This window comes from Adelges cooleyi, unplaced genomic scaffold (assembly GCF_023614345.1).
Source record: "Adelges cooleyi isolate 19-005CV unplaced genomic scaffold, UGA_ACOO_1.1 ACOO_flye_CR_arks_rails_tigmint_CR_PRNA_108, whole genome shotgun sequence".
Classification (NCBI taxonomy): Eukaryota; Metazoa; Arthropoda; class Insecta; order Hemiptera; family Adelgidae; genus Adelges; species Adelges cooleyi.
The window spans coordinates 11,549,355-11,571,079 of record NW_026095761.1 but is presented as its reverse complement, the minus strand read 5'-3'; the positions used below and the strand labels follow the sequence as shown (position 1 = coordinate 11,571,079).

General features: G+C 31.1%; 3 protein-coding genes and 1 long non-coding RNA gene across 6 annotated transcripts; 2 read left to right on the top strand and 2 right to left on the bottom strand.

Annotated features, from left to right (window-relative positions):
* Window positions 1-760: 760 nt before the first annotated feature.
* On the top strand, window positions 761-2,531 carry LOC126843940 (iron-sulfur protein NUBPL). Of its 2 annotated transcripts, none has more exons than XM_050581760.1 (8): window positions 761-952; window positions 1,069-1,234; window positions 1,301-1,426; window positions 1,506-1,545; window positions 1,599-1,783; window positions 1,845-2,033; window positions 2,095-2,192; window positions 2,269-2,531. In XM_050581760.1, exons 2-8 carry the CDS (start codon window positions 1,135-1,137, stop codon window positions 2,350-2,352), a joined length of 822 nt encoding a protein of 273 aa, XP_050437717.1. In that variant the 5' UTR covers window positions 761-952; window positions 1,069-1,134; the 3' UTR covers window positions 2,353-2,531. The 2 variants fall into 2 exon arrangements, with proteins under 2 accessions (XP_050437717.1, XP_050437709.1); XM_050581752.1 differs by having other exon boundaries at window positions 761-993.
* Window positions 2,532-2,626: 95 nt separating this feature from the next.
* LOC126847351 (spectrin alpha chain) lies at window positions 2,627-17,195 on the bottom strand. 2 transcript variants are annotated; one of them, XM_050587499.1, is made up of 39 exons: window positions 16,985-17,195; window positions 15,317-15,477; window positions 15,132-15,227; window positions 14,892-15,027; window positions 14,601-14,731; window positions 14,287-14,475; window positions 14,033-14,221; window positions 13,575-13,913; window positions 13,251-13,487; window positions 12,667-12,855; window positions 12,433-12,588; window positions 12,028-12,160; window positions 11,778-11,962; window positions 11,506-11,658; window positions 11,263-11,422; window positions 10,979-11,184; window positions 10,679-10,906; window positions 10,465-10,599; window positions 10,114-10,377; window positions 9,830-10,021; window positions 9,528-9,764; window positions 9,181-9,462; window positions 8,988-9,029; window positions 7,532-7,680; window positions 7,248-7,443; window positions 6,789-7,187; window positions 6,445-6,700; window positions 6,011-6,206; window positions 5,749-5,935; window positions 5,555-5,685; window positions 5,278-5,482; window positions 5,005-5,209; window positions 4,801-4,921; window positions 4,481-4,700; window positions 4,146-4,408; window positions 4,019-4,073; window positions 3,571-3,949; window positions 3,305-3,471; window positions 2,627-3,206 (listed from the first exon to the last, which is right to left on the bottom strand). In XM_050587499.1, the coding sequence occupies exons 2-39, from the start codon at window positions 15,464-15,466 to the stop codon at window positions 3,078-3,080; spliced, it is 7,287 nt and encodes a 2,428-aa protein (XP_050443456.1). In that variant the 5' UTR covers window positions 15,467-15,477; window positions 16,985-17,195; the 3' UTR covers window positions 2,627-3,077. The 2 variants fall into 2 exon arrangements, with proteins under 2 accessions (XP_050443456.1, XP_050443457.1); XM_050587500.1 differs by lacking the exon at window positions 8,988-9,029.
* Window positions 17,196-17,621: 426 nt separating this feature from the next.
* On the top strand, window positions 17,622-19,627 carry LOC126847353 (chromatin complexes subunit BAP18). The gene is made up of 4 exons (XM_050587501.1): window positions 17,622-17,936; window positions 18,037-18,134; window positions 18,497-18,595; window positions 18,866-19,627. The coding sequence occupies exons 1-4, from the start codon at window positions 17,910-17,912 to the stop codon at window positions 19,110-19,112; spliced, it is 471 nt and encodes a 156-aa protein (XP_050443458.1). The 5' UTR covers window positions 17,622-17,909; the 3' UTR covers window positions 19,113-19,627.
* On the bottom strand, window positions 18,120-21,564 carry LOC126847354 (uncharacterized). The gene is made up of 3 exons (XR_007687055.1): window positions 21,464-21,564; window positions 18,829-18,884; window positions 18,120-18,289 (listed from the first exon to the last, which is right to left on the bottom strand). It is a non-coding gene; the product is annotated as an uncharacterized LOC126847354 (long non-coding RNA).
* Window positions 21,565-21,725: the final 161 nt, after the last annotated feature.

Here is a 21,725-nt window from a genome sequence, read left to right as displayed (position 1 = left end):
AAAGTATTAAAACATTTTTTTTTTAACTATATTTGTATTCATATATTTAACTTGAAATCATCTAAAATCAAAACTGATTTACTTGAATAACAAAAATAAATAGTATTAATGATTAACACAAGTCATTTGTATTTTTCGTATTAGGATGAATTCGATTAGATTAGACTAGGGGTTGACTAATTGATTAATAGTTGATTCACTTACACATATCAGTCTAGAAATTTACTTCGGTCAAAGTGTTATTTTCCCCTTTTTTGGAATTTTTTAAATCACTTTCAAGGATGTTGATATAGTCCAAAAATAAATTAACTACCAAAAAAAAAAAAGTCCTAATTATTGAACTAATAACTACACATTACAGTTTTACCTTTAAAAAATTGCCTACACCCAACTCTTTAATAAATAGGAGATGATGTCCTCTTTAGATAATGATAAATCGTAATCTTATCACTGAATAACCAGAAGGGAAGCCCAGACCGAGACTGATAAGTCTCCGACGTTTTGTTTTTGGGGATTATGTACAATTATCATAATTTTTTGTTTGTAATTACCTATAATTATTATATTATCCATCTATTATAGACTATAGTCTGGCTCTCCCAGCCTCATAAATCTTATGACAGACGGGCTTTTTCGGCAGCTCATAAGAACCCATGTATTTTTTTTTTTGAAGTTTCCCTTCTAGTTATTCTGTGATCTCATCTCAAAACGTGTTTATGTTTGATAATATGTTATCATTTTTATTTGCCGGCATACCGTATTGAAACTCTTTTTATTTATTTAAAATAAAATTCTTTAATATTTAAAGTTCCGAAATAAAATAGTAATTGGTTTTGTGTTATTTATATTTTACCAAATCTAATTAATGCTTCACACTGTGGTAGGCACTCGTGTTATTAATGCGTCCATTGTGATAGAAATTAAACTATTATGTTGAAAAGAAGTCTAAGTTGTACGTTAAACAACAGCTGCAGTAGTAACTTTGTGTTAAAAGTCAGAAAAAATATTGTTGCATTTGATAACAAACATAAAATTGATGTTATTACTTATCTAATTCATATTTTACAGAACAACCATTTGAGATGGCTACTCGTCAGAAATTTGTCTCGACTGACAGAAAAACAAGAGGAGCTAATGAGAAAAAAGCTACCGAAAAAGAAGCCAATCAAAGGAGTAGGTCATATTATTCTAGTGGCGTCCGGTAAAGGAGGTGTTGGCAAGTCGACAGTTTCCGGTAAGTGAGACTTTTGTCTATTTCATTTCAACTGCATTCTCTATGTGTGCTTTGGGTTTTGTTCAGTAAACTTAGCGACGGCTCTAAAAAGTATAGCACCCGAAAAAGAAGTCGGTTTATTAGATGCGGACGTTTTTGGTCCATCAGTACCTCTTATGATGAATTTACATGAAACGCCACTACTCGATGACGGTTTGTTTACATTTATTGAATTGTTCAATGGTTGCCCTAGAATATTTTAATTATTCGATCCTATTTTTTTAATTTATAGATAACTTAATGGTTCCTCTCGTCAACTACGGCGTGAAATGGTAAATTGTTTGAACGACCATGTAAGGAATGAATCTAATTTTGCTAGTTGCAGTATGTCCATGGGTAACCTGATGACGAATAACTCGGCAGCAATCTGGAGAGGGCTGATGGTAATGGCCGCTATTGACAAATTGATCAGAGGCGTTAACTGGGACAGAACAGACTATTTGATTGTGGACACACCACCCGGAACTGGAGATACGCATCTGTCCCTGGCCCAAAATTTACCAATTGACGGTAATATTAATATTTAATAGAATACACTCGAACCCTGTTGTAGTAGACATTTGCTGTATAGGTGTTGTGATCGTCACTACCGGTCAAAAAGCTGCAGTCGACGTAACCAAAAGAGGTATAACAATGTTCAAAAAATTAAACTTACCTATTGTCGGGCTGGTGCAAAATATGAGTGGTGTAAAATGCTCAAATTGTTCTCACATAAACCAAATATTTGGCAACACCATCCAAGAAGTAGCAACTAATGAAGGTATTAAAGGTTATTTTACAATCCGTTTGATTATTTTTAAAGTTTGTTTTTTTTTTTACAGGAATTAATTCATTATTTTCCATTCCAATGGAACAATCTATAACTGAAGGATGCGATACCGGTCAGCCCGTTGTTATATCTCACCCTGAATCATCACAAGTAACATTTCTCTTCTTTTTCTTTGTTTAAGTTCACTTTTCAAACCTGATTAATATTTAATTATATATTTTAACAGGCTACGATTTTCAATAACTTGGCGCGACATGTGATAGAATTTTTGAAAAAATCTAGCTCGAACAAAATAGTAACGTCATTTTAAATTTCATATAATTAACGGATACTACACATTTTGGAAATTTTTTTTCATGTTATTAATTGTGTCAGTTAAGTATGCAGTTTATAAAAAAAACAATCTCGATGTTTAAATATGTATTTAGTTGTGTGCTGTTTTGGTTCTGTTTATGTCACTTTTTTGTATTTTACTTAAATATTAGATTAGAAATTAATTGTAACCATTTTTTGGTAAAATTGTACCAAATTTGTAAACAAATTTATATTGGTTGATGAGATAATTAAAAAAAATCTATTTCCACTGTGATTATACTTGACGAGTTTTATTGTGAAAAATAAATAAAAACAAAATCGCTAAAACTCACAAAGCACAAGCGATTCAATAAATATAATAATAAAATTCTCTTAAATATTTGTTAAAATAAAAATAAATAAAATAAAAATGTTGTTAATACACATAGGTAGTTAAATTTCAAAGCAAAATAAAATGTTTTAACACAAAAATACATTTTGGAAAAAAATCTACCCACATTTATAAAAATGTTTAACACTCAAATAAAAAATAAAACTTTTTTTATCAATTAACGTGTGAAATTCAAACATGAAAGTTAAACTTATATTGCTCACAAATAAATAATTTATAGTTATTAAGCTAATAATTAGTTAGGTATACATAAATAAATATATTTCTAAAAACTCTGATGTAGCTGCGTGCGTTTTTTAAATGTTTCATCGTGTATAATGATGATTTATTTAATTTTGGAAAAGTGTTTTAGTAAACTCAATATAATCTAGTGCGCCAGTAATTGGCCTTTCGGTTTTAGCATCGACGAATGGTTTCATACGATTGACACAATAGTCGGCCATATCTTTAGTAAGGTTCTGAAAATAAAAACATTATTTAATTTTAAAAAATGTGTCATTGGTTAATATTGATGAAAAACAGTTAACATATTATTTTCTTTTGTCGTTATACTTACAGCGTATAGTTCTTCTTTGGTGACATATGGTCGATCGCCCGCTGTAATGGCTCTGAAAGCGTTTTCGATTTCTTCTGAACTCTGGACGTTTTCAGTTTCTTTGCTGATCATGAACGCCATGTATTCTTGTAGCGATACATAACCGTCACGATTAGGATCGACGACATCTAAAAAATTTCAAGTAGTCATGATTTATATTTATAATACCAAAAAAAAACGTAGAAAATTTGTAGTAGGTTTCATTATTTGCTGCAAAAATAGCATACCAAGGATGGCCTCGAATTCGGGGTCAGGTTGTCCTTCTTCAACCATCGGTAGATCGTAGCCGAGAGCTCTGAGACATGATTTAAATTCTGTTTTATCGAGTCGACCAGAACGATCTTTGTCAAAGTGTTTGAACATCATCGAGAATTCTTTCAGGGCATCTTCGCTGACGCCCGATTGATTTCTCGCCTGAATTTGTTGCTCGAGGTTGTGTTGCATTCTCATGCCCAGTTGGTCCAATTGATCCCACTGCTGCGCTAGACCCACGGTACTGTGTTCAGTGTATCTATTGTCCAAAATCAAATGCTCTTCAAGAATAGCCCCAAGGTCTTCGATTTTCTTCAAATCTGATCGACGAGAGCGAACTTCAGTTGCCTTTCGCTGATATTAAAAACAATAAATTTAATTAATACAAAAAGTTTAATACTTATTACAAATATTAAAACTTACTTTAATAGCTTCAAGTTGTTGTTCTAACGATCCAGAACCTTCCATCATAGATGTTCTTAAAAAAAAAAATTGATAAGTACATTAATACAGCAAAATTAATAGTGAATAAAATAAAATTCACAATTACCTAGTTTCAGTTAGCCATTGATGGAATGTGTTGGCATGTTTGGCGAATTCTTTTCTCAATGTATCGTTTTCATCTTGTCTTTGCGCTTCCTTTGTCAATTCAATGTCTCGCTCTTTAATGATTTTCTGTAGGTTTCTCCATGTGTCTTCCAAAGCTTCCATTGTAAACCACGTGTACGGATTAGGGCCAACGTTGAAACTTTTGATTTGATGGTCCAATGCAGCCAAGGCTTCAAAGTCTGCTTGAGCCGACGTCAAAGAAGCCTATAAAAGATTTTTTAATAAAACACCAAAGAAAACAATTAAGACTGATCCAGTGTATGGCATGTCACTAACTTGGAATTGTGCGTGTGCTTCACGTAGAGCTCTTATTTCTTCAATAGAATTACATCGTACTGGATCTGTCAAATCTTCTTCGGCGTTTTCAAACCATGAATTGAATGCAGATGCTTTCTTAGCAAACGTCAAGTAAAGTTCCTCGATTTGACGGAATTGGTTTTGCATGCGCAACAATTGTTGTTTGCGACCATCTGAATCACCCAACAATTTTTGCCATCTAAAAATATAAAGTAATAAATATTTCACGCTATTTTCTAAAAAAAATTGTAATTTATAGTTATTCTAATGAGAAGACTCGAGTTTAAATAATATATTACCTTGTAATAACATCATTGTGTCGTTTCAATATTGCTTCAGATTGGTCGTGATTGGCTGCAATCAGTTGATCTTTAAGAGCAGTGATATTCTGTATTCCCTCATGTTCAAAAGCGTGTAATCCTAATAACAATTTAAGTTTGGGTTTTAATTCATATAATTTGTTATTGTAAGAAGCATATATGTTGTTTTATATTTGCTCATACCTGCGTCAAATGTCTCTTGTTTAGTCAGTAAAGTCTGGACAGTAGACAAATCTCTTCCGTATTCTTCGGATCGAACGTGCGTTTCTTTGTCGGCAATCCATGACTCAACCACATCAGCTTTCCACATGAACTGCAAGTATGCCGAGTTGTCCATCAGCTTAGACTTGCGTTTGGCGGCCAAAGCGGATAAATTGTCCAACTTAATCTAATAAAAATAAATATTGTATTGTCATTTTGTAAGCTTTAACGAGTGTAAAATAATTGCTTCTTCACCTGGAGTTGTTGGCAACGCTGCATAATGCTGTCCGCATGATGGTTTTTGGAATCGGCAAGATCCATACCACCGTGGCTGATCTCTTCACATCGATCACGATGAACGGCAAAGTCAGTTTCAAATGCGTCGTGTTTTTTTAAAAGACCTTGAACAGCAGCCATTGTATCACCAAAGTCTTCTACCGATAGCAACTGGTGTTTTTCACTTGAAATAAAAAACAAAAAATTAGACACCTGGACACCAATTTAAGCAATTAGTCTAAATAAATATGTTTACCTGATCCATGCTTCTTCTTCTTCAACTTTAGCCAAGAACTGTTGATATGTCAATGATTCATCCAACTTTTTGCCTCTTGTCGACGCCATTTGTTTCAGTTCATCCCAGGCTTGGTTCAGCAATTTCAATCGCTTTAAACATACATAAGTTTGTTAATTAATCTATCTTATTTAGTCAATATAATTTCCTCTTACTTGTTCAATTTCTGGAACACCTAAATTGGAAACGTCCATCAGTTTTTCACCGGCTTCTTGCACCGACTGAATAGCTGGTTCGTGGGACGCCAATTCTGCTTCAAGACGCTTGTGTTTCTTTTTTAAGTTTTGAACGCCAGTTAAGTCCCGACCATAATCGTCAGAGCCCACTAACAACTTTTTCTCTCTAATGGTATACAAATTTAAATTGCTCATGTAAATATGTGTACTTTGAAAGTTATTAATTATCGTTTTTACTGACTTTATCCAAGATTCCTCATCTGCAATGTCCCTGAAGAATTGATGTAGAGTATTGGCTTCATTTAGACGTGCTTGACGGTGTGCTGCCAAATTTCTGATCCTCTCGTACCTTTCATTGATAGAACTACGACGTTCTTGAATGCTTCCAGCCTCAAATTGACCACTTTCAATTAAGGAATCAGCTTGTCCGTTCATATCTAAAATACAAATTATTTCAAAATGATTTAGGAGCTTTTAACGACAACTTATTAAATAACAATATTAATGAAATTTTCCAATTTTTAATCGCAATATCAGAGTAAGAAATATATCAACAATAAAATATTTCAGTATTTGAATTTGATCAATCAATATCGAAAATTGTCAGAAAAAAAAGTAAATTTTTTTGTTCTTTCAATCTTATATTTCATAAAAATAAAAAATCAAATGTACTACCTCGTATACGATCTTCGTGAGCTTGGATATCAGCTTCAACTAGTTGATGTTTTTTAATTAGATTCTGAACAGACGCCAAATCTTTTCCCGAGTCTTCTGAAGTTAGAAGGGATTCCACTTCGCCCAACCAGAAGTCCAAATCCTTAACAGCTGCAATGTATGTCCGTTGTTTATTTGCTTCTTTGAGTTTCAATGATTTTTCGGTAGTTTTTTGTGTCAAGAATTCCCATTGATCAGCAATTGATACTAATCTTGACTGTATTTTTGAAAATAACATAAAATTATAAATATATACATATAAAAAAAATAATCAAAAAATTGTTTTAACTTGAATTTATAATTACCTGAACTGGTTCTTCAGATCCGGCACATTGACGCTTATCGATCAAATTTTGTCCCATGCCAAGTACACTTTGAATACGATCAGCATTGGCCGCCAGCTCGGCTTCAAATGCCTGATGCTTTTGGTGCTTGGACTGAATATTAGCGGGGTCCTTGTAACTTTCCTCGGTGGCCAATTGAAGTTTTTCAGCAATCCAGTTTTCGATTTCATCGGCATCTCTGCTGAATTGTTGCAAAGTTTGTGATTCACCCAGTTTGGATCGCTTTTCAATTAAAGCTTCCTTCAAATGACGCCATCTGTTCAAAACTTGTTGTCTCTTTTCGTCAATCGGAGTGGCAGCATAGTGTTGGGCAGCCATCAGTTGGTCGGCTAATGTTTGCAATGCGGCTATTTTTTCTTCCTAATAATAAAAAACATGAAAGATGTAAAAAGATTTATTTTTTGGTGTAGCTATACATACATGTGCATTAATTGCTTTATCAAAATCTTCATGTTTTTTAATCAGCGCTTCTACATTATCTCCTTTGGAATCAACTTCCTCCGATGCAAGGAATGCTTCACGAGCAGACATCCAGTTTTCAGCTTGTTCACAGTCACGATAGAACAATTGCAGTTCCAAACATTGATCCAATTGCACTCTTCGATTTATCCAGGCCCTAAAAAAAAATTGTTAACATAAGATCACAAAACACTGAAACTAAAACAAAGAAATTATTATCATTTAATAATAAATATCTAACATACTCTTCTAATTCTTGTCTCGCTTCAGTCATACTTTCCAGTTTTTCTTGAATTTCTACACTTGCATAATGATTGGATTGAAGCAACTGTTGTCCAAACATTTCAAATGTTTGGAAAGTTCCAGTGCGAGCATCAATTTCTGTACGATGTTCCTTTAATAAGACATTTAAACATTAGTTTGAACAAATCATACAAATATGTCGTATCTAAAATAATAATGTGAATAAAAAGTGAATAAGAATATTAAAAGTAACTAATTACACAGAAAATGTTTATCTGTGCAAATGCTTACAAAAGTATTGCTAGTATTAGTTACAAAATCCAAACAAAATTATAAAATTAAGTTTTGCAGTGATAATATTTTATTAGTATACACATTTTTTACAAAAACCATTTAACATAGTATTAACAATAGACATTCACAAAAGAGCTGCAACATACTGTATGTGTTAAATTATTTCTATGTATAAAAAAAAATTCAATTTATATGAGTTAATAATGGTAGTACTATGTTTTTAGGGCCTAGATTTGATTTTAAAACACCCAAACAGTAATTTATTTTTAAACTTAAAACAACAATGGAACACTATAAATTTTTAAAAAACAATCAAATTAGTTCCAAATTTGTATGGAATACAATACTCTTTTAATTAAGTACTATGAATAAAATGTTGACAAACCAAAAAATAATATTAAAAACCCTTTCACCTAGAAGGGCAGGAAAGTTTTCCTTTATTTCCCTTTTTCAAGTGTAATTTTAGGACTCAAGGTCTGAAAATAATACAAAAGGTAGGTCTATAGTGGAGTTGTAGCCTAAACAATTTCTTTAAAATCTGTAGTCAAAACTTTATTTTTAATAAAGAAAAACAAACAATAACTCTTGAGCATTAAATTTTCAGGTTGATAGAATTTATTAACAGAACAATAAAACATTTCTTCATTATGTTGTTAATTTGCCTATTGGTAACAACGGCAACGAGTTATTAGGAAAGACAGATCAAGATTCTAAGACAACCTTAATCGTATTCACCCTAATACTAGAAATACAGTTTTAAATACACTTTCATGTTTTTATTTATATTTAATAATTCTATTATTCACCAATTCACATCAAAGCGATTGCATCACTTTCAACTATAATAATTCCTGAAAACCTGTGACTTCCCTGATCCCACTATGCCTCGACCCCACTGTACTAGTTTATCTTACTATTAAATCTATACATATTATTTGATTGTGTATGTACAAGTGTAGAAATAATAACCTATTATTTTAATTTTAAAATCACAACTTATTATTGAAGACGTCAAAAAAAAATTCTGGTGTTAAAGTAAATATTAATTTGTTTTTAGAATGTGAAAACAAAATACAAAAAATGTTTTAAAAAAATATTTAATAGTGTCAATGTAGTGCAAGTTTGTAATGACGTTTAAACAAAAACCAATACTTCTTTCTATACCTGAGCTATACCATAACGATAGTCTATTTCTGCTCTCAAACTCTACAAAAACCATAGGAGAAAATAATGTGTAAATATTTTTTAACATACAAATAGATTTTACCATAATTGGCAAGACTTATGCTTTCAAAAAATAAAAAATTACTTACAGCTTATTAGCTGTAAAATATCAACAAGTAAACAAATAATTTACCTGGTGTCGTTCCAACAATGCCTCGGCACCGGTAACATCGGAGGCTAAATCATCACTAGAAACCAAACCCATCATCGAGTTGATCCATGACATCAAATCACGGTAGTCAGATAAAAATCTTTGCAGATCGTAAGAGTCCAAAAGTTTTTCTTTTCTTGAATTTGCTTTAGCTGTCAACTGTGTCCATTCCTCATTGATTTCTCTTTGCTTCATGTAAGTATTGTCTCGTGACTCGGGATGAGTATTCATCAAGCGATTGGCAGTTTCGTCCAATTGACGTATCTAATAAATCAGCCACAAATATGAAAATTATACAAAGATATAACTAACAGAACATGTTTGATTACCTTATCTTGTAAAGCAGCCAGATCACGTTCCAGACCTTCATGCTTACGTTGCAGTGCTTGCACGCTACGCAAATCCTTGCCAAGGTCATCGTTGTTAAGGGCGTCATCTTTCTCCCGAATCCAGTCACGTGTTTCATCGACGTCCCTATGGAATCTTTGTACTTCGTGCGCTGAACCTAACTGAGTAGCTCTTGCTTGTGTAAGTTGTTGGAGAGACGTCCATTTTTCATTCAAATCCTTTATGCAAGCATAAACACGAAAATAAAAGCTATTTCATGTGAAGAAGAAGAAATGGTACCAACCTGAATTTGTGTATTGATTTTCAATGCAGCTTCCGTTTGACCCAAACTCATCAGTTGCATAGCGATTTCATTCATTTCAGCTAAACGCACTTCATTGGCCTTCAAATCTGATTGGAAGTCGTCGAATTTCTTTTGCATCACTTCTACTTGTTCCAAATCTTCACCGACATCTTGCACTTGCGCATGATTTTCCTATGTAAGTTACAAAGATTAAATACCAGACAAGAACTATAGTAAACATTAAACATTAGTTGCATTTGCCAATACAATATACCAGTACAAACCTTGTCTTTGATCCATGTAGCTAATTCGGCAGCTTCTCTAACCAATACATAGGCTTTGACGGTCTCTGCAAGTTTAGTCTGACGTTCTTTAGCCAAGTTCAATAATCTCGTGTACTGAGCTTCAATTTGTGCATGTCTAGCTGCAATAGATCCTCCGGAAGCTAAATGTTGTTGGGACGCACTCAAACCAGTCACTTCAAGACGCTTCACATACGGAGCGGGGACAAATCCTTGGCGATCGTTCACTTCAACCTTCCACCATTCCTGATAAAAACCAAAATATTAAAAACAGTAAGTACAGAGTTAAACTTTGTAATACAGTTACAACAACAATAAAGTGATGACGTATACCTTATTATTGGAATTTAACAAAATCAAAACATCGCCTTTCTTCATCGAAACTTCTCTCGGAGACTTTTCAGTGTAATCGAACAGAGCCATAACACATTCTTTTCCACTTACATCAACAACAGGAGTTTCTTGTTGCTAAAGAAAACACATAATATAAATCATTATAATTATGCTAAATAATTTTTAGATGCAACATTAATGTTGTTTGTAGTACCCGACAAACAGCAGCTTGTTCAGAAAGTGATTCAATTGTTGTTTTAAATGCTTCCAGATCTGACAACAATGCTTCGTGCTTTTTTAACAACGCTTCGGACGAATCTTCATCTCTTCCGTAATCTTGACTTAAAACCATTGGTTCCTTTTCCTTTACCCATGATTCGGCTTCGTTAGCGTCAGCAAAATACTGATGCGCTTGAAGAGAATCTTCCAAGTCTTGTTTACGCTGAAATAAACCACACAATTTTTTTTAAAAATACATAAACATTTATAATACTTATAATCAATCAACTCATACCTGGAGTGCTTTGTCTTTGAGATGATTCCAATGTTTGTTTAGATTAGCCAAACGTTGTTTGATGTCGTCAGTGGCAAAATGTTTGTCATCGACCATTTTTTGACCCGACTGAGTTACACTAACAATGCGGGATTCATGGTTATTGATTTCAGCTACAACTGCTTGGTGTTTCTTCATCAAGTTTTGTACACCGATCAAATCACGTCCTTAAATAGGATTGTAATATAAAAAACATTATTTATAAGTTTAAATTATATTATAGTTTTCAATTATTATCATCGTACCTCGATTGGTTGACGCTGCAACTGGCTCTTTTTCACGAATCCAAGCTTCTTCGTCTTCAATGTCTCTGAATAATTGCTGTGCAAGCAGCGAGTCAGCTAAACGTTGTCTACGAGTTTCCATTGGACGTTTCAATGATGAATAGCGATCACACAACGCCGCCTTATTTATTCAGTAAAATCAATAAAATTGATTCGCTATTTTCCAAGTGTATTTTAACATATAATTTTTAATACGAGAATTACCTGTTTAGAGCGTATATTGTTGGCATCAAAATGACCTCCATCGACAAACTGATCAGCCGTAATTTTCACACCTTCAATTCTGTCTTGATGTGAAGCTACATCAGCCTCCAACAGAGTATGTTTCTTTTGCAAATTCTGAACACTCGTTAAATCCTAAAAATTAATTATAATTAGGCATTAATATTATTACACAACATTATTTATTATTTTAGTAAAATATTATTGATAAAAGTTTTGTATCACGTAAATTACTATAAAATGTATTTATTTACTTTTCCATAGTCTTCACTAAGCAATTGTCCTTCGAGTTCAGACAACCACAATTCAATATCTTCAACTGTACGATTAAACTGTTGTTGCTGAGCAGCTTCAAGTAATTTAGATCCTTTATGTCCAGAGGCAGTTACCAAATTTTCCCAAAGATGAACAATTTCATCCATTCTTGTTTGAATACGATCTGTAAAATACAAATCAATAATTAAACTATGTTATTTTTATAATCATAGACAAAATATAACTTACTCAATGCATAGTGTTTGGCTTCAGTGAGTTCATGGCCAGTAGAGGTGATTTCTTCCATGCGAGACTTGTTAGCATTAAGTTCTTGTTCAAAGTTTTGATGTTTTTGTACCTTTCCGTTCAGATTAGTTGGATCCTAAAATAAAAAAAAGTATTAGTTTTTTTTTAATTTAAAAATTAGGTATAAAAAAAAAATAAACATTTCACACAGAAATACTGAGGGATTTCAGACATATGTATGGCCTATTGCACTACCTGTAAGGAATTAGGCCTAAGTATGTAGATATTAAATGAAAAATGGAACACAGCAAAGAATAGAGAAGAGTTGGGGAAAGGCAATAACTAGTCAGAAGACTGAAAAACCTAAAGAAGACGAAGTAGGTAACAGAATAAAATTTAAAAACTTACAAGATAACTGTCATCATTGGCGAATTTAAGTTTTTCGTTTATCCATCCTTTAGTTTCATCACAATCTCTTTCAAATTGTTGAAGTCTATACGAGTCTTCGAGTACACTACGTCTTTGCGATGATTTTTCGAGTAATGCTGTACGTCTTTCCAAAAGCTAAATTAAAACCAAAACATAATTATTATATAGTTATGATGGTTAAACTAAAAGCTCAAAAAAAAATTAAATACTTACAGATTCTCGGCGTTGTGCAACGTCTTCAGTGGCGTAGTGCTGTCCTTCAATTAATTTTGTAGCAAATTCATCGAGAGCTTTAATTTTTTCTTCTTGGGCAGCCAATGATTTTTCGAAATCTTCATGTTTCTTAATTAGAGCTTCAACGCTATCCAACGAGTCACCCAGATCTTCATTGGACAAGAAGGCCTATTTGAATTTAAATTTTAGTATTTCATTTTAGAGGTCAGAATTAATAGTATTAACAGGAGCCATAATAATTATCAGTAAAAATATTTGTTAAAAAGAAAAATATACAAAATTCAGTTTTTGAATTATTGTGAACGATTTTTGTTCTCTCAAATAACATTCATCTGTAATAATTATTATTTTTTTCTGTATATAACAAAATGTTCTGCCATATATTTGTTTTATTTTAAATTGGAAATCTTAAAAATAAAAGCGAGTAAATGCGCTCATTTTATGTAAGTGAACATAAACGCATTTATTTTGAGAAAAAAAATTAACGTAACCAAGAACGTGTTTATTAATTTGGCATTGAATGGAATGAGTTCATAATATTTTACTACATTAAAATATATTACCTCTTGTTTAGCCATCCATGTGTCAGCTTGCTCTGTGTCGCGGTAAAATAATTGCAAATCCATACACTGTTCATAGAGTACGCGACGTTCTTCCCATAACGCAAGTAATGAACTTTTTTCGCTAGTTAAATTGCCCAAATTTTCATTCACCAAGGATGGAACATTTTCACCCTTCAAAATATGTTGGCCCGACTCCATTGTCAATCGGAAACTATCTTCTCGAGCATCGATTTCTCCCTAATGAAAATATACAAGCAAAAATATAAATGACAACAATAAACATGTTTGAAAATTCTATTGATTATTATTATTATTATTATTAACCTTGTGCTCTTGGTGTCGTTCTAATAAAGCTTCGGCACCAGCCACATCCTTAGCTAATTCATCTGAATAGATTATAGCTTTCATGTCATTTATCCAAGAAGTCAAGTCCCGATAATCGGCCAAGAACCGCTGGAGTAAGTGTGATTCATCCAATTTTTGTCTACGTTCTTTTGCTTTGGCAGTAAGATGCTCCCAGTAAGCCACGATTTCACCGCGTTTATTTTGTATTTGCGAACTATGGTCAGCATGAATTCCACACAAACGATCGGCTTCTTGTCCCAAAATAGATACTTTATCTTCTAATGCTGCAAGATCTCTCTCGACTCCTTCGTGCTTCCTCTACAGACAAATTAATAACAGTTACACACATTCTTTAACTTGGATCAAAAATATTTCATTATATATATATCCAATTTTAAATTAATTATGTATATTATTTTTAAACAAATATAATTTACCTGAAGCGTTTGAACACTAGCCAGGTCTCTTCCGTAATCTTCAGAAGACAATATTCCATCTTTTTCAGATATCCAAGCAACTGTTTCATCAGCATCACGATTGAAACGTTGGATCTCATGAGCTCCAAACAATCGTTCTTGTCTCATTAATGTTAACTGTTTAAGCCTAGTCCATGCCTCATTTAATTCCTAGAGATATGACGAAAGACGATTAAATAAAATATTATAGGAAAAATTTGAATACTAAACATTACTTCTTTTTTCTTTAGAATAGTTTCTCTTTCAGGATGTCCTTCCAATACTAATTTGGATGCTAAATCATTTACTTCAGTTACACGATACTCTTGTGATGTCATGTCCTTTTGAAATTCATCAAATTTACGTTGCAATACTTCTACATGTTCCAAATCAGCGCCAAATTCATCAGTAGTCACAAAAGTTTCCTAATATTATACAAAATTATTACAATTCATTTTACACTAAAATATGGATAGTTGCTTTCTTAATTTTTAATAAATTTATCTATTAATACAATAAACTTTATTGAAGAAGTACTAATAAATAATACCTTATCGTTAATCCAAAACATCACTTCATCACATTGTCTCAAAAATTGAACCAAAACAAGAGCTTGTTGCAATTTTACTCCTTTTTCAGCCAATTTTGACAAAAGCAAATCCCAATCCTTGTGTAATTGTTCTAGAAATAAAGAGAAAAATATAATTTGAATCATCAAAGCTAACAAAAAAATATAAAATAACACAAATTTTGGCAAATTAAAAATATGATAGTCTTTTATTTATTTAAATGTATTTATAACTTATTGCTATACTTATTAAATGGGATATAAATATATTACCGAGTCTCTGTCTAATTTCCGAAGAAGCAAAGTGATTTTGATTAATCATTCCCATTCCAGTATTATCTAACACTACAATAGCGTTACTGTGTGCTGCTACCTCTGCTTCAAAAGCTTGATGTTTTTGTATTTTCGCCTGTAAATAGAAATTATTATTAGGTCAATATTATAATTACAAATCATAAATGAAATAAAAAATGGATATTTTTAAATAAGAATGATAATTTTTTAGAAGTTAACCTGTAAGTTTGTAGGATCTTTGTAGCTCTCATCCGATGCGGCTTGCGTTTTCTCAAGTATCCAAGATTCAAGTTCATCTGCATCTCGTTTGAAATACTAAAATAAAATGAATGAGTTAATGTAATTAAAAAAATATGATTTGATTAAAACTAATAAGCCTAATGAAAAACTATAAGTTAACTTACTTGGAACCTTCTGGAATCTTCAAGTTTTTCTCTTTTCAAACGAGCTTCAGCTTTGAATTCGCTGTAACGACCAAGCACTTGCAAACGCCGATTTTGAATATCGTCAGCTGTTTCGAGGATTTTCACCTCTTTTGGTATTAATGGATCCATTTTGAGTTTGTCTAAAATGAACAAATGGTTTTATTACAACTTATTAATATATGTTTATACCATATTTATGTACTGTAAAATTATTTTTGATTTTTACTCAAAATATAACTATTTACCTACTACTTTTTTCAAGAATATACTAATTACTGGATCATAGCCCTGAATATAATGTATGCATAATGACAACAGTAAACGTTGAACATTTTAACATACAAAAACATTTCAAGATTAAATTCGGACTTTGGACAAGGTTATGGACTACATTCATAAGATAATCAAACATCTAATAATTGTAAATAAGATTATATTATTATTATTCAATTGTAATTTTTTTGTTATGAAACATATTTTACTCAATATTTTTAATTAAAAAAATATAATAATAATGATTTTGGTTTACGAGATGTGATAAATGAGATTAAACTTAAAACATAATAATACAAATTTGTCTTATGAAATCTAAATGGAAAATGTTAGTTAATAAAAAAATAGTTTTACAAAACGATTTACTCTACAGTTCCTTGTAATATTTATTATGCAATTCCTAAAAGATACTTAAATATTTGAACTTCTCCACTTGATTTCATGCCAGTGGCTAATGTAATGCCATCATAAGATATATATATATATATATATATATATATTTGTGATTACAAAATGATTTGTAATGCATTTCAAACTTAATAAATTATAGACCACCTAATACTTATTATTTAACAAACATCATTTAAACTGTACTGACTCCTTGGTTAATTTTTTATTATTATATAATTATTTATTTATAATAAATTATATATTTAAGAACACTATCATTAGAATAATAATTATATGATTCAAAATACTACTTTGCTGTCAATGGACAGAAACTTTTATAAAAATAAAGAATGCATGCGAAAATAAAAAATTAGGAGTTTAATCAATGGTTCCCACAAGTATTATTGTCAATGTAATTTGACACTGATACACAATGAGAGCATATTAGAATTACAAGGTATACAGTTTTATTTATTTAAGGGGCGGCCTAACTAAAAGCAATTAGTCATATTTATTTTTTACCCAATGAATACCAGTTTGTAAAAAATAGTATTACATTTAACCTTCACAGAGTCATCCTCCTACACGCTGAGAAAAAAGTAAATTTAAGCTAACAACCAACAAATAATTAATATACCAGATTTTATAGAACCATTCAACGATGTCCAAACGGAACGACGGAAATAAATGGCGATACTTGACAGGTAGTACTCACATAGTGATTTACAAGAAAAACTATAATATTGTTAATGGGTGCTCAGACTAATAATCCAAATACCAAAAGTATTTTATTTATTTTGACAAGAATTCATCAGCAATTAGCCTAATGGAGTAACACAGTCTATAGGACCGGGCAATACAGTGAAATTACACGCAAACGCTGCAGGGTGTGGCAAACATTAGGACGACCGGACGGCATTTGGGTGCCGCAATCGATATTTTTCGTTTGAACGACTTTAAAAATAATACTGTACATTGACTAACCTCGTTGGCCGTGCGCCGCTTACGAGTGTTTGGGCTTCAAAATGTTCAAACACAAATTGTCATTTCACAATATCCAAACCGGTCACACAAACGCATTCAATATCGGCAAAACAAAATCGTATATAATAATAATAATAATAAACAAATTCCGATTTCCGTTCAATAAACTTCGTCACCGACAGAATTGGAACGCATAGGAGGGTACAGTACAGACTACAGAGAGAGGAGGGTTCCGCTGATGGCAAAACAAACAGGTAGACTAACATTTTTTGTTATCAATTTTCGTAAAATGGCTGCTGCGGTTGTACTCCTGTAATAAATACACGGCCGCCCCAGAACGGCGGCAGCCATTTTGTGATTATCACAAGCTGTTGTCGACATACCTATTTTGTTGTCACGGTTCCGCCGGCCCAGACTATTCCCCCACCTACATTGTTGAGCCGTGCATGATTAATAAATACCGAAACCAGTGTAGCCACGGTTGCCAATCGAATTACTGTTTATATTTGTTGTTTACGCAAAAATAACGAATACTTCCGGTAAACATTAACAAACCGGATGATAATAATTATATATTTAAATTTGTTTTCCATAATACTATAAATTTACTAGTGAAATTATTATCAAAAGACTACTAACAAATAAAAATTATTTTTCTGAAATTACCTCCAAACTTCAGCAAACCTGCCCGGAATATACAACTTCCATTTCGAAACAAAATGTTATCATAATATTTCAAGACAACAACAACATTTGAGTTTCCATAACATTAAAATTTTAATAATAAAAATAATTATAATCGGCTTTCTAAAAATCGGCATTTTGGTACGATAATTTGTTTAAATGAATTTTTTGTTTAAAAGTACTTTTTAGTGTCGTACAAACAGTATAATTTATAAAAAAAGTAAACTTACTCGTCGACAATATGAGCAACCAGAGTTCAGCAGCCAAAGTAAATTATTATGTTAAGCAAATCATTTTTCAGTGCCTAGTCTGCTTTGATGAAAACATAATATAGTCAGTGTAAACCAATAAATGTAAATGTGTTTTAGGTCGGAGAAATATTCAGTGCGGCAGGCACAGCTTTTAGCAGGTTAGGAGAACTTACATTAACGTTACAACCAACAAACGATAGCCCTACACCCAACAGGTAATTTAATCAAAACGTGCTATATATATTTACCATAAGTCAAGGTTCCCACAGCTGTTACAATTGATATTCATCATAGCTATATATTTACCAAATCATATAAGAATAGCGTACTTGTGCAATTATTTTTCAGTTGTTCATTTCCCGCCAATTGTCTGTAAATATTTTAAAAGTAAAGTGATGGCCAATATTTGTTCGGGACTTGGCTAAAACTCAACTAGATATTAGAAACGGCTACTTGCAAAGAAAGACAAATGTTCTTTTATTTATTCATTGTCAAATAGACAATGGACAATGATAAATAGCTATAGGGACCGAGTAATTTATTATTCTTCCATAACAAGCTTGTTTTATTATTTTAGTAAATGGACTGATGATGATATTGAAATGCTACAAAGTGCTGTAAAAAAATTTACCGATGACCTGGCTGTAATCTGCGACCAAATCAAACAGCGCACAGTGTAATTATATAATATTCAATAATTTAGTCTAAACTTATGGTTTTTTTTATTATTTTTGTTACTTTTTATCAAATTTATGTATTTTATATTAATAGTTTTATAGTAGACGAGTGATATTTTCATAATTACTCAAATAGTAGTGTTATATATTCAATGTTAAATTATTTTTAATTGTATTTTGTTGTGATATCGTATTAAAAAAATAATTTAAAAAAAAAAGTAGTATTACTCACCTTGCCTGCCTTCCAATTCATGAATTAAACTTTCCAGATCACAAATACATACAACTCTGAAAAGAAAATCTTATGAGAGCAGAGCAATCAATCCTTCAGTAATGTCAAGACCACAGTTGAGCTTGGCATCACCAATAACTACAAATATACTGAGCGCAAAATGCAACTCTGCTGATGTAACATTAAATATGTTAAACGCTCCTCAAGAACAAGGCTCTGGATCAGATGACATACCCAGTGAAAATGTCCGACACAATTTCAGCTGTGATATCGACATAGAGTAACAATGTATAAATGTGCATACATATTTTACATAAACGACATTCGTACGGTTTAATGGACGAATTTTGGTCCTAACTTGATACCTATTTTTATAATGGTCTCTTTTTTTCCACCTCTACCAACTAGGTCATTAATTTTCTATTTATACCAAAATTTGTAATTTATTTTTATTTTTATATTCATCCAACTTGTATTATATACTGTTTATATATCTATGTATTATACTCTACTAGACATTTGAACATATTTTATTAAATTTGATTACTGAAAGTAACTTGTGCTGTTTTATAGCGCACTTCATTTGAATACCTACGAAAACCAAAAGTGGAGACGTGTACAAAATATATGTATATATTATTTGTAAATAATTTATTATAATTTAACTGACTATTATTTATTACCACAATTTTTTTTTTAATGTAAAAACCAAATTTAAAATTTTGAAAAGAATTTGTGTAAAAAATTATGTAGACATTTATACATTACATGTATAACTATTATAATTCATTTTGTATTGATTGTAAAATATTAAATTCACTGTCTGTACATTCATATAATAATGATATACATTTATATTTAAATTTGTTTTGGTATTTAAATAATGTGGTGTATGTTGTGTTATAGTTGTTGGACACGTGAATAATGTACAAAAGAAAGTTTTCTTTTAAAAAAAAAAGTATTGAAAAGAATAATCTAGTGTGTATGTTTATAAATCATATTATATATTCACATATTTAGTACCCTTCCTTAACTCAGACATGTTACTGATTTATGTGTTGCGTTCAATATAAAAATGTATAGTTTTATTAAAAACTAACAGGTATTAGCAGTTTCATATGAATGATATTATATACTTATAAGTGTACTTAAACGAGCTATCTGTATTTTAAATGAACTCTAGTACGTACTAATCAAGTCAACAAAATTGAATATATTTAATATTTTTTAAACAAACGAAAAATAAAATACAGTTGCAGGATTCGTCATAATTTTACACAGAGGTATAACTAAATGCATTTTAATAAGTAAAGTAAAAAAAAAATTTTCAGGAGGAGGGGGCAATTGCCCCGTTTTGGTCGCTCTTTTAATGATCACTAGTAATTCTACATCTTACCATTTTTTAAAAAAATGTATTTATTTGGATGTAATATTACGAATTGCAACTGCGACGATTTCTTATTATGGAATACGTATATATCGTTATAAAACCTAACCTATGTCTATTCAAACTAAGTAATGATTAAATAATAATACAAGAATAATCCGTAATGGGTTTTTGGTTGAAGGTATCTATTCGAAATTTGAACCTAACCGGTATTTGATATATAATTATGGTAATCGCTATTTTGAACAAAAGTAAGTGTTCTACATACTATAAACATCTTATCAAAATACCGGCTTTTGAAATATTTGTTCATTAGTCATTACATGTAAGTAATTGTATTCAATTAACTATTCCAGTACCGCTACGCTACTAGCTTTACTTATTATAAACTATTTATTATAACCACAATTTTTAGTAAAAAAAAATTGTGGACATAGTTGAATGAATTTAAATTAGAATGAAGTTCTAAATATATTAGTAATATGGATTTATCACTGCGTAGGTAGATGGTATTCCATATTTATCATTAATAACAATTGTACATATGGCTAACACTTGTTAATTTAACTATTTACACTTAACACACAGTTATTCGATTTTTAATAATCTTAACCATGACGTGCAATGAGTAATGACTATAATTAATGTTAGTATCATTAATGACACGACAATGAATATAATGTGTATTTATGAGTACCAGTCTAAAGACTTCCTATATGTAGTGTGTACTTATTCTTAAACTTAACAATTAAACGATCATGAGTTGGTACCAAACCTATTAACCACCAAATATCTACTAAAACATTATTTTTACAATATTCTAATTTCTAGGTAATTTACTCTGTGGTAATGATTTGACAAATTATGAAATATAATAATAGCTTTTTTTGTCAATAGAACTTTTTAATGCCATATACTAATTGTATATAATATATACATATTATGTTACTGGGAATGTGTATATTAGGTAATAGGTAAATATTGACAGTCACTCGTGTACCTGCTACCTATGTCTACATTCACCAGTTTATATTATATTATTAGTGCTTTGTATGGCAAATGTCAATATGTAATACTATAATATACTATTACATATTGTATTATAATATGTTGACAAAGGTACAATTCACGTTCCATCTCAAAAATTTAGTGGGTGGATATGACCGTATGAACTTTTTTCCTTTATCATAAATATTGTCATAGAATAGGTAGTTACTAGTTAATAATTAACATATTAATATAACTTACTGTAGGTAAAATTAATGTTTTTTCTTTCAAAATACTTATGTGCTAATTGATGGTTGTTAAATTATTATTAATTGTGCGTTAATTGACCGTATCATTGTTTATGTAGTGGACAATTAATTGATTACTTAATCAACGACCGTATCAATCTAATTATAAATAGTGAAACCGGTTCATCACAGATGGCGTTCTCGCGGTGGACGTTTCAATCAACCCCTGTAGTATTCATTTTTATATGATTAATCATGACAACCCATTAAAGAGC